Consider the following 20,756-nt stretch of genomic DNA (forward strand, 5'->3'; position numbering starts at 1 on the left):
ACATGTCTGCCCCCCCTCGTCCTCGCTCTCTCTCTCTCTCTCTCTCTCTCTCTCTCTCTCTCTCTCTCTCCCTCCCTCCCTCTCTCCGCCCCGTCAGACCCCATTTCCAATCCAGAGGGATGATGTCATGCTCATGGTTTAAAAAAAAACAAGACTAGTGGGACTCTCTCTCGCTCTCTCGCTCTCTCGCTCTCTCTCTCTCTAGCTCTCTCGTCAACTTTGTGGGTCACTGAGGTGATTGGAGCAGGTCCCTGCTGACTCTCTGCCTTTTTGTTGTTATTGTCTTTGGAGTGAATAGTGTAAAACTTTTCTTCACACAAACTTATTTATTTTCATACATAATAATCAATTTTTATCCAGGTTAATAATGAGCCTTTATTTAACCAGTAAAGACACAACAGAGATGAGGAACATTAAAACTGATCATCAAAAATCTTCTGTTGTGGCAGAAATAAACATGAAATACAAATAACTGTGATTCATAATAGTTCATATTTCTTTAAATAAAGTGACATCTTAAAGCCTATATTGTTTTTGGTGAAACAGCGTAAACATATAAGCTGCTCAATGTGACTACTAATAAAGCTGAAGGAGCGTTTTGCAGTTAATTAGGTTTATTAGTAACATTTCAGTAACTTGACTGTTTTGGGTATAAAAGGACTATTTTACAGAAGTAAAGGCAGAGATTCTAATTCTATCTAAAACTGTGAGACGTGTTTCTCGTTGTAATTCTTCAAAATAATCACCACATGATTGTGAGAATCCAGAGATAAACTTCATGATGTGTAAATCAGATGCTGGTGGTCCAGACTGATCCAGTACATGAAGGTTCTGCAGTGAAATCACTGTCTGTGGACACAGTTCTCTTCAGGACTCTGCTCCAGTCGAGTCCACGTCCTCAACTGTCTGCAGACACCAATAGAGACGAGACTCCAGACACAGGAGGCACAATGGGCGTGTCCATTAAAGACATATAAAAGTACAGTCCTCACACTGTGGCTCCTAACCTGCTAGAATTCTGCCCCCTGGAGGCCAGAACGTCCTGTACAAATGTGTTCAAGTGAAAAACCTTTTTAAAAACACCAAAACAAACTTCTGATGTTGTGATTCTCAGAAGCGATGAGAGAGCTGCACCTTAACAACCACTTCAAACATACAGGGAAAGAAGGCGGCCATGTTTCCTGGTCCAGTCAGAGTTCTGCTATTCATCATCTCGGTGTTTCTACTCCACCGTACGTGCTTCTGTGTTTGTATTTAGAGTCGCTCCGAGCTCGCTGCATCGGAGGATGCTTCTGATTCCAGGCTTTTTCGAGTTGCAACCGGAATCTCAGCTGTCTCCCCGCCCCACCTTCACACACACTCACACACACACACACACACACACACACACACACACACACACACACACACACACACACACACACACACACACACACACACACACACACACACACACACACACCCCCACCACACACACACACACACCAGGGAGTGGCATCAACATCCATCTGCATGCCCTCGACTGGCTCGACTGAGCAGCTGACATAGTCTCCGGGTGGGACGAGATCACACACACACACACACACACACACACACACACACACACACACACACACACCTGGTGCTTTAGCAGAGGGCGTTACGGGGCTCTAAAGCCCGCCGATATACAGATGGACATTCCAGGGCAGGGCTGGTTAGTCTGGGTGACAGGAACACAGAAGGCAGGCGTGCGTCTTTTTGCAGGACATATTTGTGAAAATCCCCGTCCTAAATCACGACCGCACGCCTCTCCTGTCTTCACCTCCTCCATCTACTCCTCCCTCACACCTTTCTCTCCCTCTCTGTTACCGTGCCCTGCTCGCCACCTCGCCATCCGGCCGGTTTCGATCTTCAGGGAATCTGCGAGCCGGTGACTCACAGTCCGTCCCTGCGCCCACTGTGTCAGCAGCTATTTAATGATGGCTGCAGGAGTCACGCCAAACTGGGCCGGCAGCTCGCCGCTCGCCTTCAGTCCTCGCTGTGAAGCTGGAGCGCGTCCTATTTTCACCTGTGAAGCTGCTCACACATGTAGAGTTTCTACTTTAGTAATTAGCACTTATCAAGTTAATTTTAGACATTTTATTTATTCGACTCTGCTCAAAATACGACCCGGCCTCAAGTCGGGCTGAGTTTACATGATTATTTTAGAAACAGGAGTGAAGCAAAGTGCTGCACAAGACTGATGATTTATCATTTGTCATAATAATAATAATAATAATAATAATAATAATAACAATCAACTAAACTGAAATGTGATTGGTTCTTTTATCGTTTGTGTGTTTAAGTGTGAGGCTACCTCAGCTGGTAGAGTGGACCGTGTTCCAATCTGCTGGTGGTTTGATCCCCATCTCACCCTGCCCATGTGTTGAAGTGTCCTTGAGCAAGACACTGAACACCAAGGTTGTCTCGGTGTGACGCCTTGCCAGTGCACTTCACGAGAACATTTAAAATATTTGAATATCTGGATATTTTTTCACTCATTTCATTAAAAGCTACTTTGCAGAGTTTGTCTCTTCTGTCCTCAAATACAGAAAACATTGATCACTTTCTTTCTCAGACACAGATTGGAGCCTTATCTAAACCTTCCGGGTGAAACTGAACCTCCAGGTGTGACTGAAGTGTATTTCAGCTCTGCTGCACATTTTATGTGAAAAGCCCATTAATATGTCAACATGGTTGAAAAAGCTGCGTTCTCCTCCACAAAGACTCTCAGCTCCGACGCACGTTGACTGTGATGCACTATGTTAAATAATCCAAACCACATGAATAAACCGAGGACGAGGAAATATATGACGGTGAAACCTGAGATGGACGAAGTTACAACCAAGCTGACTGGATTTAATTTGGTCCAGCAGGTCTCTGAGTTGCAGTTAACTTGTTGTCGGTCGTTAATTCAGACTTGAAGCTTGTGCAGTGAGAAGAGTTCAGTGTGTCAGAACACAGTAACCCCGCCGTGACTCCCCGGTTAATCCGGCCATACGTCATGAGCACAGCAGCGCTGGTTACCGGCCCTCTCAATGTTTCCTGGACTGACTAATGTCTGCCTGTTTGTGTGTACGAGTGCACACACACACGTGTGTGTGTGGGTCCCAGTTCATGACATATATTACAGCCTGTGCGTGTTCGTTTGGTCTCCACAGGCCTGATTGGATCACGCTAACATCATTTCTTTTATTATATTCACTGATTCGTCTGGACAAACCTCCTGTATACTGCTGGGCCGCGCACGCACACACACTGGAAAACAGACTGAGCTGTGTTGGGCTTGTATGATACACACGTGTGTGTGTGTGTGTGTGTGTGTGTGTGTGTGTGTGTGTGTGTGTGTGTGTGTGTGTGTGTGTGTGTGTGTGTGTGTGTGTGTGTGTGTGTGTGTGTGTGTGTGTGTGTGTGTGTGTGTGTGTGTGTGTGTGTGTGTGTGTGTGTGTGTGTGTGTGTGTGTGTGTGTGTGTGTGTGTGTGTGTGTGTGTGTGTGTGTGTGTGTGTGTGTGTGTGTGTGTGTGTGTGTGTGTGTGTGTGTGTGTGTGTGTGTGTGTGTGTGTGTGTGTGGTCTCGTCCTCTCCTCTCAGGTCTCGTATTGTTTCAGCTGTTGTGAATTAGAAAGGCATGCCTCGGCTCGGCATTCCCACTTTCCGTCTTTTTTCACCGGCTTTCTTTCTCTCCAGGGAAATGCTGCCCAGAAAAAAAAACAAAAAACCTTCAACGCTTCTAAAATGGAAGCGTTAATGGTTTATTATAAATCGCTTCACATTAGTTAGTGCAGAAGGCTTTTAAAAGAGCAGATCTTCAGGGGGTGTGGAGTAATTTCAATCTGTATTTCTCTTCCTGTAATCTGTACTGCGTCGTTTTGACTTTGGGTTATCAGTCAGGAATGGTTGTTTTTTTATTTTATTTTTTATTTTAGAAAACATATTTGGGTGTTGACATGAAGCATTATAAATGATATTAAAGGCAGAACTGTAAAAGTTCAATAAACAAAACTTAAAAGGATAAAATGTCATCACAAATATCAATGAGTTAGATTATATGTAGTTTTGTCACAGCTGAAATATGGACATGCAGTGTACACACTACTGCAGTACACACTACGGCTGTTTAGGGACAAACAAGACACATGATGCTTTTCCATGATAATCGGTGCATCATATTCACAGAAGTGTTGGTTGTTTAATGTGGGATTGTTGTGGATGTTAGTTTGTCCACACGCTGATTTACAGCCCCGGATCATGAATAATAAATGACCTCCAGTGGTGAGAACAAACAGATCAAACAGCAGAGTTTTGGAGCTGGACAGCAGAGGTGACATAAAACCCCTGAGAGAGGAGGAGAAAAGAAAGACGGATGACCTTTGAAGGTGACCCTACAGCAGGCAGCAGCACAGGTGTGTGTGAGAAACAGACAGAGGTCACTGAAAGAGGGGATGCTTCTATTTTTACCCACAGTAAAACTGGCTGAACGGCGTAAACCACCGCAGAGAATCGACCTCCACAGTGTTTATAATGTGGAAAGTCCTTCCTGCATTAATCACACATAGACATTAAACTCTCGCGGCCGGCCAGCTGAAGGAAAACGGGGCCGGCTGGGGAAAGTGTGAACCTTTTATTTGCCTCCAAGAATGTTTGTGTGTGTTTGTGTGTGTGGTCTTGTGTTTCTGTCTTTGTTGGGCGAGAAATCGAGGGGCACAAACCAGTCGTTTGGCTCTGGGCTGCTTTGTGGAGTCCAACACGTTGGATTAGTATTTAAATCATGAACTTAACAGTAGCTGTTATACATCCCGGTTTTTCTAAAACACCTTTCTGAAGTGAGTGTGGATGTACGCTGGCTCAGATTATTCTGTTTCTTCATGTAATCCCACAAAATGTGATGTTGAGGTCAGATGACCATTCCACCACTTCAAACATCTTGAATCCATCGTTATCCTCCGAGTCATCACGATATTAAAACTGGAATATTGAGCTTATAGTTATTCAGTTGAAGAATACACACACCCACCCACCCACCCACCCCCACACACACACACACACAGCAAATCTACCCCCAAAATCTGCAAAGTCTGCAGTGTATGCAGATGATTGACAAGTGTGTGTATTGAAGTCACTGAGCATGATGGTGGAGGTGGGCCTATTTTTTTCCTGCAAATGGTGTGTGCGTGTTTATGCATGCGTCAGGCTTTTTCTGTAACATGTGCAGGTCCTCTTTGTGTCTGACTCGCTGAATGAGAAAGACAGAACAGTGAATGCTTTCACACGCACACACACACACACACACACACACACACACACACACACACACACACACACACACACACACACACACACACACACACACACACACAGACACACACACACACACAGAGGGGCAGGTGAGCAGCTCTGCTAGTTAATATAAAACTACCCCTGAGAGTTGAGAGAAGGGCGTGTTGTGTTCAGAGAAAAAGAGCGATGGTTGCTTGGTTTGTCCTGCTGCCAGGTTACCACGGGGGGGGGCGCGGCATAGAGGAGGAAAATGACATTAAATGACAATGGTTTAATGTGATGGATTACAGATTTACCGCGGTTTGGTGGGAGGCTAGAAGAATCAGCATATTTTCCCGTCGACAGGTGTTTCCCCATGAGGAAATAAACGACCCAGAAAGGTCAATAGCGCCCACTTTATGCCCTCCACCTGTGTTTGTGTTTACGTCAGTCAGCTTCACTAAGTGCTCTCCAGCCTCCAGCCTCCAGACACTGACAGCAGACTTAAAGTCGGCCAGAGCCGCGGCAGCTTTACGTGTGAATAACAGGCCATTTAGTGGACGCTGTGATCCAAAGTGCCACGCGGTAAAGTTTAGCCTCCACAGGATGACCCCCGCAGGGGGAATTAAAACCCCTAATCCCCACGCCCCTTCACCCCTCTCCAAATCTCTTCCCGGCAGCTCGGTGACTCTCAAACTAGCCGTGACGCCTGAGGAATGAATGGAAATTGCAGTAGAGGAGGAGAGCCAGAGGAATTGACTAATCAAATTGAATCTTAAACAGATCACGGGGGGTCACGGGCGGGAGAAAAAGACTCTGCCTCAGTCAGTGAAGCAGAGGAAAAAGGGGCAGGTTGGAGGGCGTCATTTAAATGAACAAATTACACCACCCTAATCTGTTTATCAGCCTCCGCCGGTTCGTTTCTGCCTCCTCTGCTCTTAAACTCAGTCGATTCTTCCTCCCTCGCCGCCTGACCTTCCCTCTGTCCTGGTAGCTGTCCCACATCTGCAAGTGCTTGGATTTGAATGTTGTTGTGGTCTCTGTGTCGGGGGTTTGTCGGTTAGCCGTGGGTCACGCGAGAGTTTGCGAGCATTGCATATGTGTGTGTGTGTGGGTGTGTAGCAAAGCAGCGACAAACCCCTTTTGTCTCTATAAAGACGTTTGCCTTGGACGCGGCAATGACAGCTGCAGCGCAACTGACGGGGGCGGGGGGCTCGGAGCGGAGGAGGGAGGTTACAAAGAAAGAGTGGAGTATTTAGCATATTTGACATGCAGGCCACGGGCTGCTGTGTGCAACAGTTGAGAAATGAGAGAGCTGCTCTCTGAGTGCTGGAAGTGTGTTTCAAGAGAGAGAGAAAGTCGTTGGTTCAGATCAGCTGAACTCGGTCAGACTGCGTTAAACAAACAGAGCAGGAGGAGGAGGAAGAGGAGGAGGAGGAAGAGAACCGCAACTGGCACTGACAAGTTCGGATGAGACGAAAACAAAAGTAGCTTTAGGTTTTTTTACTTCTCCTCCGATGCTTTGGGTTGCCATGTTTGCTGGTATCCCCCTTTCAGACTAAGTGGGTGGCTGTTCAGTGGTTTTGTGTGGCATCTTGAAGAAGCAGACAGCGCTCCCTCCTCCTCCTCCTCCTCCTCCTCTTGTGTGCGGGCCTCGCCTCCTCCCGGCCCCTCGGTGTCCCCCTCCGACACACACACTCCTCACACAGATTGGGTTTCAGTAAAGGCGCAGACGGGAATGCACAAGTGGAGCCCGTGAATATCACAGACTTTTGTGCGTCTCGATCTTTTTCCATGCCCCCCCCCCCCCCCCCCCACACACACGCGCACACACACACACACACACATACACACACACACACACACACACATACCAGCAGCTTCACACGTAACATGTGACAATAACTGAGTGAATAAAAAACAAACTGGACGCCACTTCCTCGTCCACCTCCAGGCCGGACTCTCACTTCGGGGGGAATAAAAGGCAGCTCATTACCGTTAAGCTTCTTTCTCTCCTGTCAGCCAATAAACCCTCCCCCCCTCTATATATATTTCAATGCTTCCCGCCCTCTTTTCTTTCTTTTTCTGCCTGTCTGTATCATTTCACTCTATTTGTAGACGGTGCTTTTGTGCTCCAGAGGGGAGGAGGCCATTTGCCCTCTGAGAATTAAGAGTGGATTACAGAGTCGGCATGAATGTGGTCATCTCACCCCCAACCTGGCAACTGTCACTGGGAGCAGTACTGTTGAACACAAGAAAACACTCCTGCAGGATTTAGTCTTGTAAAAAAAACACCTATTATCTAACTTCACGTTTTATCTTTCCACCTTAATTCATCTGAAAAATGTTTTGATGGCAGAACGCCGGTTGCTGCTCTGCGTGGGATAATCGGCTGCGTGTCGTTATTCAGCTATTTTTTCTGTTTTGGACAATGAGCAAAAATCCATCTCTGCACAACTCTTTCTCTCTGGCTCCACGCCCCCTCGGAGCACCCTGCCTCCCTCTCACTCGCTCCCTAACTCCTCCACGCCTCGTTCTAGCTCTACCTCTCTCTCTCTCTCTCTCTCTCTCTCCCTCTCCCCCGTCTCTTTTGGGGGGAAAGGAAACCAGCATGATTGGAGCACTTCCTGTGTTTTAATACCAGTGCAGGAAACAGAACAAACGGAGCTGAATTCAAACACAAACAGCGAGTGAGCTGGAAGGGAGGGAGAGAGGGAGGGAAGGAGAGAGAGAGAGAGAGAGAGAGAGAGAGAGAAGGGACATGTGAGTGAGAGGAGGCGACGAGGGGGGAGTCGCGAGCGAGCGAGAGTGAAGAGGAAAAGAGGGAGATTTTTTTAGCAGCTGCAAACCATTTCAGCTGTGTAGTGGCCTGAGAACAGAGACTGGGAGAGAAAGAAAGAAAGAAAAGAAGAGCGGAGCAAGAGAGCCCACACGTTTCATGGAGAGAGGGAGAAAAAGAGCCGGGATTGCGTGGCACTTTGTTTCATTCTCTGTACGGACTCAGACGGCTGCAGAGGGAAAGCGAGAGGGGGGAAAGACGGGGAAGACCCTGCCTGCAAAGCGGAGCTGGGAGGGCTGTCTGGGAGTTTGCCCTCTGGATACAGTCCCACGACTTGCTGCTCTGCCCTGCCGGCTCGCCTGCCTTCCTGCCTGCTGGTTCCAGGAGCCAACCCCCCCAGCTCCCCCTTTCTCTTCTAACTAGAACCCCCCCACCCCCACCCCGATGCCCCCTTTCACTCCAACCTTGCTGCCTTCAAGAGGCTGCCTGCTTTCAATCTACTGTATCAGCTCTCCCCTGGAGCTGTGGAGGATCTGAGGATGAGGGCGAGATAAAAGAAGAGGAATTGAACCACTGATGGGGATTTCTTGACGCGAAAGCGGATTGCCTTTCTCTTTGTTCTGGATTTACCACTATCATAGAAATACCGGACCTCTGTTTGATGAAGCAGATTTTCTTTTTAAACTAATGATTGGGACTATTATCACGATGATGACACTCCTTGAAGACGTCAGGGTTTGTTCTCCAGGAACAAAACATTGAGTCATTGTGATGGAATTGAAGGACCGGAAAAGAAAGAGACTTCTTAAATGGTTACTGGACCACAAAGTCGCAGTGACTTGGTAAAGGAATACATTTTTCATATTTTTCACGAGTTGGGTTTTCTTGCCTAAAAAAAAGTACTGGAGTAAAATCTTTTACTTTTGGTTTTCTTTTCATTTCTCTTTCTCTTTTTTTTTTTTTTTTTTTTTTTTATTCTTCAAGAAAGTGTTTTGGTGCAAAAAAGGATTAAAGTGAAACGGATCCTTGGAGTATCGTCCTTTCCTATTCATTGCACCCCACGCAGCCTTTCTTTTATATAACAGAGTGGGTTTTCTCACCTTAAAAGGAGACTTTTACACCTCCCTGCCTGCTTCTCACGGAGACTGTTGAAGTTGTTCAAGCTCTTTCTGCGTCTTCCTGTTGTGCCACAGTGAAGACGGAGACCTGAAAGGAAGGAAGGAGCTTGAAGGGTGGGGGGTGTAAATTAGGGGTCGAGGAATGATTTGTTGTACGTGTACTTGAATATGAAGGAGAAGGCAGTGCTCTGCATTTCTGACAGTAAAACAAAAGGATGTTATCTGCTCAGAGCTCGCCTCACCTTGGACTTTGTGCTTCTCGGGCAGAGAGATGATGACTGTTGGTTTCCCTTCCTCTCTGAGCTCATCCCTCCACCTCGCTCATTCCTAACAGCCTTTCGGATAAACAGAGCCAGTGATTAATATGGTGCCGAGGGGGTGGGCTGTCTCTCTCACTGCCTTGCTGATGCTACTCAGCATCTCAGAAAGACCAAGGAAATGCTCAACTGTTGAAGTGACATAGACGAGGACGAAGGAATAAACAGTTGAAATGATACTGTTGTTGATTTAAACTATTTTTTGAGAATGTGAAACCTGAAGGATTTAGTAATTGCAGCCACATGGACTGTCTGATTTTGTGGATTCTGAAAGACTTTCGAAGGACATAATTTTCCACAGAGGCGTCTTAACTGTGTTTGTTTTTGCCTCATTTCGTGAAGTGCCGCGACATACCTGCACCTTAAACCGGAGCCACAATGGGAAAGCCTCTGAGCCGTCCAGACTGTCTGAGGCAGAACCCTCGCTGCCTCGGGAAGGGTGATGAAGATGAAGCATACATAGAGGATTGCTACGTCCCCCAGCGATCCATTTACGACACCATGCGCATCAATGAACAGATCGACCAAGGGACCAAACTCTGTCAACCTTCCAGAAGTACACTTGGTTCTGGTGGGGAGGTGAGAGGAGAAGGAAGCACGCTTTCCAGCAATGGCACCATTGGAGCTGATATTGGTGGTGTTTTCCTCTCCAGGAATAGTGATAATCCTGGGGGAGTGAAGAAACTAGATGAGAGGGTGATCTTTGATGCCTTAAAGTTAACCAGTGATCCTCAGATTATGTCACCACCCGTTGGCATTGTAGGTTCTGGTTTGCCAATGGCACCGTCCTCCTCTGGAGCTGGGGGAGTGGCTGCAGTGGCCAAGAGGCGACATCAGGGTTCAGATAAGAAGGACAATCCAAACCGCCGTTCTTGGAAAGCCTTCATGCCCTCGAGTTTCCCCGAGTTTGCAGAAAGACTTGAGTTTTCATCCAGTGAAGCTGCAGAAAAGCGTTCCTCTGGGGCAGGGATTCCTCTGTCTCCTCTACAACCCGCTCCTCCTCACCTCCCCCCATCCACGCCTACCTCCTCCATGCCCTCCTTACCTCCTTACACACCCTCCCCCTTATCGTCTGCACCCCACACACCTCCCGTCTCTGCTTCACCTGCTTTGACGCCCACAGTGAGCCCCATACCTCCCCTTCAGCAGCATCCTCTCAGCAGGCAAAAGCAGGTTCAGCCTGTTCTACAAAAGCAACAGAAACAGACTCATGTGGTTCCATTTCCTTCAAAAGAACCGTTACCTGCTTTTAGCCAGACTCGACAACCCCAGGTTTCTGGAAATACACCACAGCACAGTCCCGGTGTGTCTCGGCAGTTGGATAGAAAACGAGAGCAGCATGGACGGCCGAGTAGCTCTTCTAAAGCTGGATTTAGGCAGATCCTGGAGGAGCCTGTTAAGACCTCAGATTCAGAAAGGGATTCTCCTCTTTTGGATCAGGACCAGGGAGACAACACCCCCCTCATCCCACCAAAACCAGTCTTCTGCCCCCCTACCAAGGCCCGCACCTGGCCCCGGAGTATAACAACAGGGAAAAGGACTCAGGTTGGATTGAGACACAACTTCCCTGTACTCCCACCTTTACCCCCCTCACTGGGAGAGGATAACAGCACAGACGAGGAAACCCTTTATTTACTGGACCCACCATCTCCATTTCTGAAGGAAGAAGAAGGGTTACTGTATGGGGGGCTTCCCCTCTCCCCCTGTGTCAGTCAGGAGGGCGGTGAAGAGGGGCTGCTTGGTTGGGGAGCTCAGGGCAGTGAACTCAGAGAGCGTACTGCATCCGAACTCAAGTTTGAGGAGGATGAGCGCAGAATACTTGAGGAGCTTGAAGAAGAAGAGCAGGTAGACTGCAGCAAAGTAATTGAGGAGGAGGAAGAGGAGGAGGAGGAGGAGGAGGAGGAGGCCTGGAAGAAAGAGAGAGATATAGCAGAGGAGGAGAGAGCTCTGAGAGAGGAGAGAGAGTGGGAGGCGGTTCTTAAATTAGAAAACAGGGAGATAATTGACCAGTCTTGGCACAGGGAAACACTGGAATCAGAGGGATGGGATTTAACAGGGTCTTCTGGACAGTGGCCATTACTGACTCCTCCTACAGGGTTTGGAGGTCACAGCGCCTCACCTTGCCCCAGCTCAGGGGCCGAATCAGATGACCTTTTCCTTGAGCTGGAGAGGCAGTGTCGAGAGGATGAAGGAGAGGAGGGAGTAGAGATGAGTGTTGACCCAGAGCCTCTTGAGTCATACAATCTTCCTTGTTTAGAGGAGGAGGAGGAAGAAGAGGCAGAAAATGAAGCACAGAATGCCGCGTTAGATTTTGAGGAACATTTCCCCCTCAAATCTGCTGATCCTGACCGAGCAATTGTAGAGAAAACGCCTAAAGAATCTGATTCAAATAACTCAGAGCACATAGAAGTTACACATTTTGACTTGATGAAAGCACAAGACCAAGAAATGGAGCACAGTTTCATCGATGAAGAGTGTGACATTGACTTTGAGGAAGGTGAAGCAGAGGAAGAAGACCTGAGTTGTCCAACAGACTCTGCTGTCTGTCAGCAGCTGGAGTCAGACTCCAGCGGAGTCGTAATGTCCCACCCAGACCCAACCTGTGTCAGTAACATCAGCCCAACAGACTGCGAACCAGAGAGACCTGCACAGGCTGAAACAGACCTGGATAGTGGGGCGTCATCGGAGCGTGACGGCGGGTACGAAGAACAAGCCTCATCTACGACTCATGGACCTGTAAACCCCTACACTGAGGAGGTGGAGGATGAGATTGAGCAGGATGAAGCACAACTGAAGGAGGAAGATGAGTCGGGGACTGAGTGGGATGTCTATGATCAATCTGAGCCAAGTTTGGAGAGTGGTGAGGGAGTCGTTGTGGATCAGAGCTCCCTTGGCGTGCTGCACATGGTTGAAAAACAAACTGACATTGAATCTACACAGGATGTTGATCAAGAAGCTCCCATCTCCTCAGACCTTCAGGAACCTCCTGAGGGAGCAACATGTGACACAGACAGGACATCCTTAACATCAGATACTCACAACATAGTTGTTCCCACAGAAGAAGCCTCGGGATTGGCTGAACAATTCCTGGATCTGGAAACTGCAGCAGAGATGACAGCTAGCACCCCAAAATCAGACGCAGACCTGCCGATCAACACTCAGAGTACAGAGTCTCCTCCACCTTTTAGTTTACCCCAGTCACCCTCGAAACCTGAGTTATGTGGTGCTGGTCTGGAAACTAAAGACTCTGAGGCTTTTGTAATATCAGAAAGTTTTGTTTACTTGGCTGTGTCTGCTCAACCCCACTACTCCAGTGACTGTCCCCCCTCACCACTCGAGGGTTCTGTACCTCCCAGTCCTGTCCCAAAACCACTCTGCTGTCCAGGGCTAGGGGACGACAATGATGATGATGAGGAGGAGGAGGGGTCCTTCCTCTGCTCTGACAGCTTTGTTTACATGGCAGCCCCCGAACGACCCCAGCCTGGCCCTTCAGATGTCGGCTCAGCCTGTGAAGATACTCAAGAGCTCGACTTGGATTCTTACTCTGAGGGCACCCAGTCTGGGATGGATGGGGTCGAGTTTGTCCTGGGATCTATGGCGGGTGACAGTGACTGGGAGTCAGATGGCTCGGCTCTAGACTTTCCTCCCCTCATGTCCGCAGACCAGACCTGGGACCCGACCTGGGACCAGCTGGAGCCAGGTCTGCTGCAGAGCCTGTTTGCACAGACAGATTCAAGTCAGGCACAAGCCTGTCAGCCTCAGGAAGACGGGCCCCAGATCGAGGCCACGGCTTCAGATCTGAGCTCTAATGCAGAGAATGAATCAGCTGCACCATTACCATGCATCAACACTGCTGCACTGTCAGAGGTATGCTTTCATTTTGAAATATTAATAATTAATTTCCAAAGGTTTTATACAGAACATATTGGTTTTCTGAGCCGATGCGTTTAACATTGAGCTGTTGTGGTGCCGTCTGATTGTCATTTTTATATATTTGGCCTTGAGTAAAAGCTCTGAAATAGATTGATTTGTAATGGGCATGAAACTAAATTAGAGTGTCCATAAATACAGAGTGCATTGAATTGAATCACAGAGGTCCTGGTTTATTGATCTATTTAGCCTGATAGGAGAGGATTGTTCGCTGAGGAGCAAAAATCTGTTTTTAGCGGTGAATGCATTCGCCGTGGACATGTGAGCACATGGAGGCTTAGCATGGAAAAAGAATTGGGTCAGGTAGCCGAGTGTTGAGAATAACTGATGTAGACATAGCATGGAAAATGTGTGTGTGTGTGTGTGTGTGTGTGTGTGTGTGTGTGTGTGTGTGTGTGTGTGTGTGTGTGTGTGTGTGTGTGTGTGTGTGTGTGTGTGTGTGTGTGTGTGTGTGTGTGTGTGTGTGTGTGTGTGTGTGTGTGTGTGTGTGTGTGTGTGTGTGTGTGTGTGTGTGTGTGTGTGTGTGTGTGTGTGTGTTGAAGTTATGCAGACGCCATAATTAGCTAGTTGTTTCAGTAGTAGGCGTATTGCAATATGATGCTGAGAGAAGTCAGTTTACTACTTATGGGAAACTACCCTGAGAGTGACTCTGTATGTGTGCATCTGTTGTTGGGGGGGGGGGGGGCACAAAGCAGTCTGTGGTTCTGTGGTTTTCACATTTATCTTAAAGACCGGCCATTGTTTGTAAATTCAGTTCTGAACTCTGTGTTTCCACACAAAATGATGGGTACGAGTTGTGACCCAGTGTAACGTTCCAGCTTTTCACTCTTTTTGAATTATTTGTGAAGCGACTGTTTTCAATGCCCCGTGGACGACTTCTCTGTTTGGGCTGATTTGGTGTCTAAGAACGTAATCGGTGTCACTGTGCACGTCGTGTTACTGCCGTGCACCGACACGAATGTGGAATGGATACACTATAAATGCTGTGAGATTAGCATGGCATGAAATCGACAGCAGCGAGGTGTCAGTTGTCGTGTCGGACTCGTATCGCTGCATTCATCTGCATTCAGTTTGGCTTGTTTTGTTTGTGTGGTGTCGCCCGGTTTCATATCTCCCTCTGAAGTGTGTGGCCTGCGTGTAAAGGTCTGAGTGTGTGAGTGTGTGAGTGTGTTTGACAGCACACTGGGCTTTCTCTACGTCGGTCTCTGGTCTAGATTTACTTGATCTGAACTCTGTTGGTCACATTAAGTGAACGCAGTTTGTTTTTGCGACCGGGGGGACGGTTGGGTTCACGTCAGGGTCTCAGGATTGGTTTGCATGTTACAGAAACACTGGCTCCTTCATTTGTTTCGCTGACATGAACGAATGCTAATGAAGGAGAAAAGGTGACTGGGTTTTGTTCAGGAGACACGTGTACTGATGAAATCCCTCTCCTCATATTTGCACAAGACTCAGACGGAGGGGTTTTTAAATCCTCCAGAAGTAATTGACTTATATTTGTCCAGGCTGCCAAAATAATAATAATGAAAAACAAATCCTCCTCCTTACTCCGTCCTTCTCCTGCCGCCCTCCACTCCTCCGTGCTCGGGTGGTTTCATGGCTGAGATAAGGAGGTGAGAGGTAAATACTCTGGCCCTATGCGAGGGTGGGGGGTGCTGCCAACATGGATACACAAACAGTGTGTGAAGTTGTCTCGGGAATATAAACTTAGATGTCTGATAAGGACGTGCCAGGGTTAACGCTCACTGCAGGCTGGACTCCATCACCCGGGCCGAGTCCGGTCGTTCGTTTAACTTTATTTTGTTAAATACTTAATTTTTCACCTTTAATCAAGCAGAAAACAACAAGAAGTATCCAAACAGGTCAGCACAAGTACAAATGATCAGGTGAAAATGGAACCTCAGTCTTTTTCTGTCCGTTGTTTTGTGTCTTCTCTGCCCGTCCCCACTGCAGTACACAGCTAAAACCAGAGCGCACGCCAAAACAAACAGCAGGCAGCTTTTATTTGATGTTGCTGAATGATAATAGTTGGTAAGAGGAGGGGACTCGCAGTTTATGAAGACAAAGGACCTCAGAGTTGTGACAGGCGCTGCTGACGTCTGTTTGGAGGAAGAGAGAGTCGAGGTGTGTGTGTGTGTGTGTGTGTGTGTGTGTGTGTGTGTGCGCACACACAAACAGATGGACAAGCTTCACATGCTGTGTGATGAAACGGCGTACAGACACACTGACCGACGGCAGCTTGTACACTCATGGACAGGCAGGCGTCTATAAAATTGCCTGTTTTTATTTTGTGAATGCATCAATTATTTGATTGCATTTGTGTTTTTTTGCACAAAATTTTGGTTTCGAACAATCGTCTGACGGGACTTTAATGCAGTTATAGCTAAACTGTAACTGAAAATTCATCTTTGGTCAAAGTATTATTCAGAATTTGATGGTTGCCTGTTGTTGAAACGCTGAGAGAGACGGAGAGAGAAGCAGCTCACACATCCGCTTTGATTGATGTGATAATTCTGCCTCTGAATGGACGGAGGACACGTTCAATACACCGACGAGCTTGAAAGCAAAAGCAGGAAGACATTGTTCCTGTGAAGGAGACGTCTTTTCAAAGCAAACAAATCAAAACAAGTGAGAGAAAAGTGGGATGGATGTCTGAAGATGTCATGGATGCAACAGAGGTTTATTTTCTAGCACCTTTCACATCCCCGACAGCGTTTTACTTTTTACAACGGATTAAAAACAATTATAAAAGACAATTGAACATTAAAACAAAAGGTTGCTGTTCATCCCACAAATGTGTTGCTTTAATCTTTCACATAAAAGTATTAACTTTTAGTTCCATATTTTGCTCCTCCCTCTCACTGGGTCAGCACAGAGCTGCAATCCAAATTAAAAACTGCTTTGCCCCATTTTCCTCCTGGGAGCTCAGGATAGGAAGAATTAGTGTGAATGAAGGATAATAATGTATATTATTTTAAAAACACCGCTTAGAAAAGAGGAGTAATTACTGGTTGGACTATAAAGCCGGAGAAAAGATGATAGTGAGGTTTGAGCCCGTGTATTTCGAATGCAGCTTACATTTGCATGAGATTTGTGTCTGCTGATGTTCAAACAAGGGCGCAGCGTTCAGACCGAATCTATTTAACCCTTTACATCCCCGCCGCACAGATCTACTGCAAACAAACTCGCTCCAGAATTATTTTCTGGCTGCAATGTTAGTTTTGGAAACAGATTTCTTCCGCTTCCTTCCTTCCGCCATCATGTGTCGCTTCATTCTAAGAAAAAGTGAGGAAGGACTGGAGCTGAAAGGCAGGAAAAGAGTGAGGGAGGAGGAGGAGGAGGAGGGGGAGGGGGAGCAGAGAGACGGCAGTTCATTTTAGAGACGACTCACCTAAAATCAATGTGTGGGCTCCGTTACACACAGGGAGAACATGCAGTCTGACAAACAGTCTAGAGGATCACAACACAAACTCCTCATATATTGTCACATATCTTTAACTTCTGGGAGAAGAACTTGCTCCACCCACTAACTGCATCAGGTTGGGTTTTGACTCGACTCTCATCCGAGTCAAAGAGCAGAAAATGAGTGGCGACGTGTCTCTTTCCTTCACTAAGATAAGAACTGAAATGTCTTCAAAACAAGTTGGATATCTTTGCTCTTTTCTAATCTTTATCTCAACAATCTGCTGCACGAGAGGCATAACTTTCTAGTTTGCATTTTAGGGATTTGATGTGACTTCATGCAGAAGATCTGATAGGGTGAAAATTGCTGCTTTTGTTTGACCGACATGAGAAATATTCTCCACTTCTTTAATCCTTTAATGCCTCCTTAGCTGCCCTGTCACAGCAAACACAGCAGTACGAGCCTGTATCTGCCCCAGATCTGCCTCCAGCTCGGGGTTGTTATCGCCGGTACACACTGAACTCCGGCTGACGTGAGAAAGACTGAGTGGGTTTGTGGTCCAGATGGAGAGATTGAGTAGGAAGAAGAGAAGGATGGAGGGCAGCTGTGGTCGGGGCGAGCTGAAGAAGGTGGAGAGGAAGAAGGACCAGTGATGGCATGAGAGGAGGAGGAGGAGGAGGAGAGGTCGTGTTGAGGTGGTGATGTTTTCTCAGTTTAGAGAGAAAGAGAGGGAGAGTGTGTTTTGCTGGCTGAGGTGGAGAAGAATGACAAGTATGTGGGACATTTTCCAGAACTCTGGTTTAGTGGATTCAGAGGGAGGGAGGGAGAGGGAGAGAGAGAGAGAGAGAGAGAGTGAGGGAGAGAGAGAGAGAGTGAGGGAGAGAGAGAGACTTCTTTTTTTTTTTTTGTCCCCCTCGATGTTGCTCACACCAGGATAAGTAGGGTGGAGCAGCAGGTCATGGCTGCATTCATTGTTGTTCTGGCCGACAGACTTCCTGCTCCAAGCAGCTCCGACGCCCACCAACACAACACACACACACACACACACACACACACACACACACACACACACACACACACACACACACACACACACACACACACACACACACACACACACACACACACACACACACACACACACACACACACACACACACACACAGGTTTTGGCTGCTTTGACCTGCAGTTTGATGTCACATTTAAACCAGATGAGTCAAAACCAGTAAACGTCTTTGATTTTGCGCCACTGGAAACACTCAGAAACACCCGACTCAACAACTTCCAGTCGATCTGAGAGCGAGTCTGTAAACGTCCTGAAACACATCGTAAATACAAATCCAAGGCTTTGAACGCTTTGAGAAGCACATTAAACATGTGCATGACAGTAATAATGGAAAACCAGATTCTTTTAAGTCTTTTGTGTTTTCTCAACAGAATTCACATTTTGTATAAAATAATGATTTGTTGTCTAATTGGCAACAATTATTTAGAATTGGTTGATCTGAGCGAGAGGGAGTCTTCATTTTGTTTTGCTTGGAGCAGCAGTCTGCAGTGCAGCGATCAGGAACTGTCTTACTGCGCAACGTCAGACAACATATTTTAAGTAACAACTGCTAATGAGGGACAAAAATCAGTGTGTTGCTCCTCAAGTCTCATTTTGCGAGGCGTCGCTGATCAATGAACATTTTTGAGTTAATTTACTCAAAATGCGTCTGTTTAACCATAAAACACACGAGATCAAATGTCCCATGTCGTAAACTCGTCTGCAGCTGCTGTGACTTTATCAGCTCTCGTTTTCTTAACTCTCGTTCTATTTCGTCCTCCTCCTGGAAGTTCTACCACATCTGGTGGATTCCTACTGAAAAGGAGGAAAACCTTTCCCACATCGTTCCCCTTGTATTGGATCTAGTTGCTGTGTGGAGTTATTCTATATGTTGGAGGCTTTCTGCAGTTTGTTCTTCCAGGCTGTGGTGAAACCCAAACCGTCATTTTCACATTTTCCCTCTCACTCACGTTAACTGCCCCCCCCCCCCCCTTCTCACTCAGTTATTTACCCGCAGGCCTTGGATTTACCACAATCCACCGTACGGGAGTCCTGGATGTGCACATGTGGTTGTTTGTGTGCGTCTCTCGTCTCTTTGTGTGGCCGTCAGGGGTTTGGCTGCTGCAGCGTCACAAACCACCAGTAGACCTCCACCCCCCCCCCCCCCCACCCCACCCCACCACCGTGTAAAACTGAGGAGGAGGATTTGGTTCTTTGTTGGATGTAGCAGGATTAGTCACAGGAATGTATCATATAACAGATTTATTCACATCATTTTATTCCTACTGAAGTGAAAACTGAACCGTCTTGCAATATAATGTGCAGGAAGAACATGCAGACTGCACACAGACGGACTGTCGGGCACTTTGAAACCAGGACTCTGGCTGAGAGATTACAGATGTAAACACCTCGTGCAGAAAGCAGTAATTGCAGAGTCAGCAGAAATGCATTAGCGTCTAGTTTCAGCCCTGAAGCCTTCCTGACCTGCAGAACGTGCACATTGTGCAGTCTGGAGCTGCTGCAGACAAAGACCGCGAGACGTGGCCGCATCCTTTGTTGTGGCACAGATGAAGTAAACATGGTTTAACCTTTATATTGAAAGTAGGATTTTGTTTTGAAGTTGCAGAGAAGAAACTTTCTCATCGTGAGTAATTGTCTGCAAATGTTTGAAAATGGTGAAATGAATTTCGTAACATTCACATATGATCTTCAGAGAAGCCACAGCTGCAACAAACAGTCAGAGGAAAACGTGGAGCATCTTCAGTTATGAAGAAAAACAAGTGCAGTGAATGTAAATGAGTCACATTGGACAGTAATCTGAGTACTTTGGTCGACGCCGGTGCACATGAGACTTTTTAATAACGCGAAATAAGTCTTGCTGAAGAGGTTCGGTCCAGTTGGACTCAATCCAGGGATGATTTGCAGGGACATTCGAGGAGTTCTGTGATGTAGGAACCAGGATGAAGGTTTTCATCTTCATCTTCCTCTGAGGGTCTGAGTGTGTTTAGCATCGAGTGGCTGCTTCTATTGTCATCACAAGGTGTGTGTGTGTGTGTGTGTGTGTGTGTGTGTGTGTGTGTGTGTGTGTGTGTGTGTGTGTGTGTGTGTGTGTGTGTGTGTGTGTGTGTGTGTGTGTGTGTGTGTGTGTGTGTGTGTGTGTGTGTGTGTGTGTGTGTGTGTGTGTGTGTGTGTGTGTGTGTGTGTGTGTGTGTGTGTGTGTGTGTGTGTGTGTGTTGTCGACTCAGCCTTTTCCAGACACCCCCTAACTCATCTAATCCCATAATCCCTTCCCCCCTTTTTTCACTTCACTCCCTCCACCCTGGATTTTCCAGCTCCCTTCCTGTCGCTCTCTCTCTCTCTCTCTCTCTCTCTCTCTCTCTCCCCCCCCCCCCCCCCCCCCCCCTTCACTTCCACTCGCTGTTTGTTACTAGATGAAGTGGAAGCCTTGTTGTCTTGAAGCTTGAATGTATTTTAATAAACACTTAGTCTCTCTGGTCTGTCCGCTCCTCCTCCTCCTCCTCCACCTCCTCCTCCTCCCCCCAGTCAGGTAATGTTTCTGTCTCCTCCTGCAGGCGGTGGAGCGACAGCAGGTGGACAGCATTCAGCCGAAGCTTCAGCACGTCAACGCCGTGGGTCAGGGTCTGATCCAGAGCGCCGCCAAGCACACCGACACGCAGGCGCTGGAGCACGACCTGGAGAGCACCAACCTGCAATGGAACTCACTCAACAAGCGGGTACGACATCGTGTTCACCATCTTCACACACATCGACACACACACCCTCTTCGTGCTTCTTGCTCTCTGGGAAATGTTGTGAAAAAACATTTGAATGTTTATAAATATTAAAAATGTTAAAAAAAAAAAATAAATCTAATTCTGCTGTTTCCGTGG

General features: G+C 47.2%; 1 protein-coding gene across 1 annotated transcript in view; it reads left to right on the forward strand.

Annotated features, from left to right (window-relative positions):
* Positions 1-20,756, forward strand: part of macf1a (microtubule actin crosslinking factor 1a) — a gene marked incomplete at its 5' end in the record, with an annotated part of 210,032 nt that overhangs the window by 163,546 nt on the left and 25,730 nt on the right. The window contains one exon of the mRNA XM_080485773.1: positions 20,439-20,600. Coding sequence (XP_080341899.1) covers positions 20,439-20,600 — 162 coding nt within the window. The remainder of the gene's footprint in view (positions 1-20,438; positions 20,601-20,756) is intronic.

This window comes from Lipophrys pholis, assembly GCF_963383615.2.
Source record: "Lipophrys pholis genome assembly, chromosome: 17".
NCBI classification, from domain to species: domain Eukaryota; kingdom Metazoa; phylum Chordata; class Actinopteri; order Blenniiformes; family Blenniidae; genus Lipophrys; species Lipophrys pholis.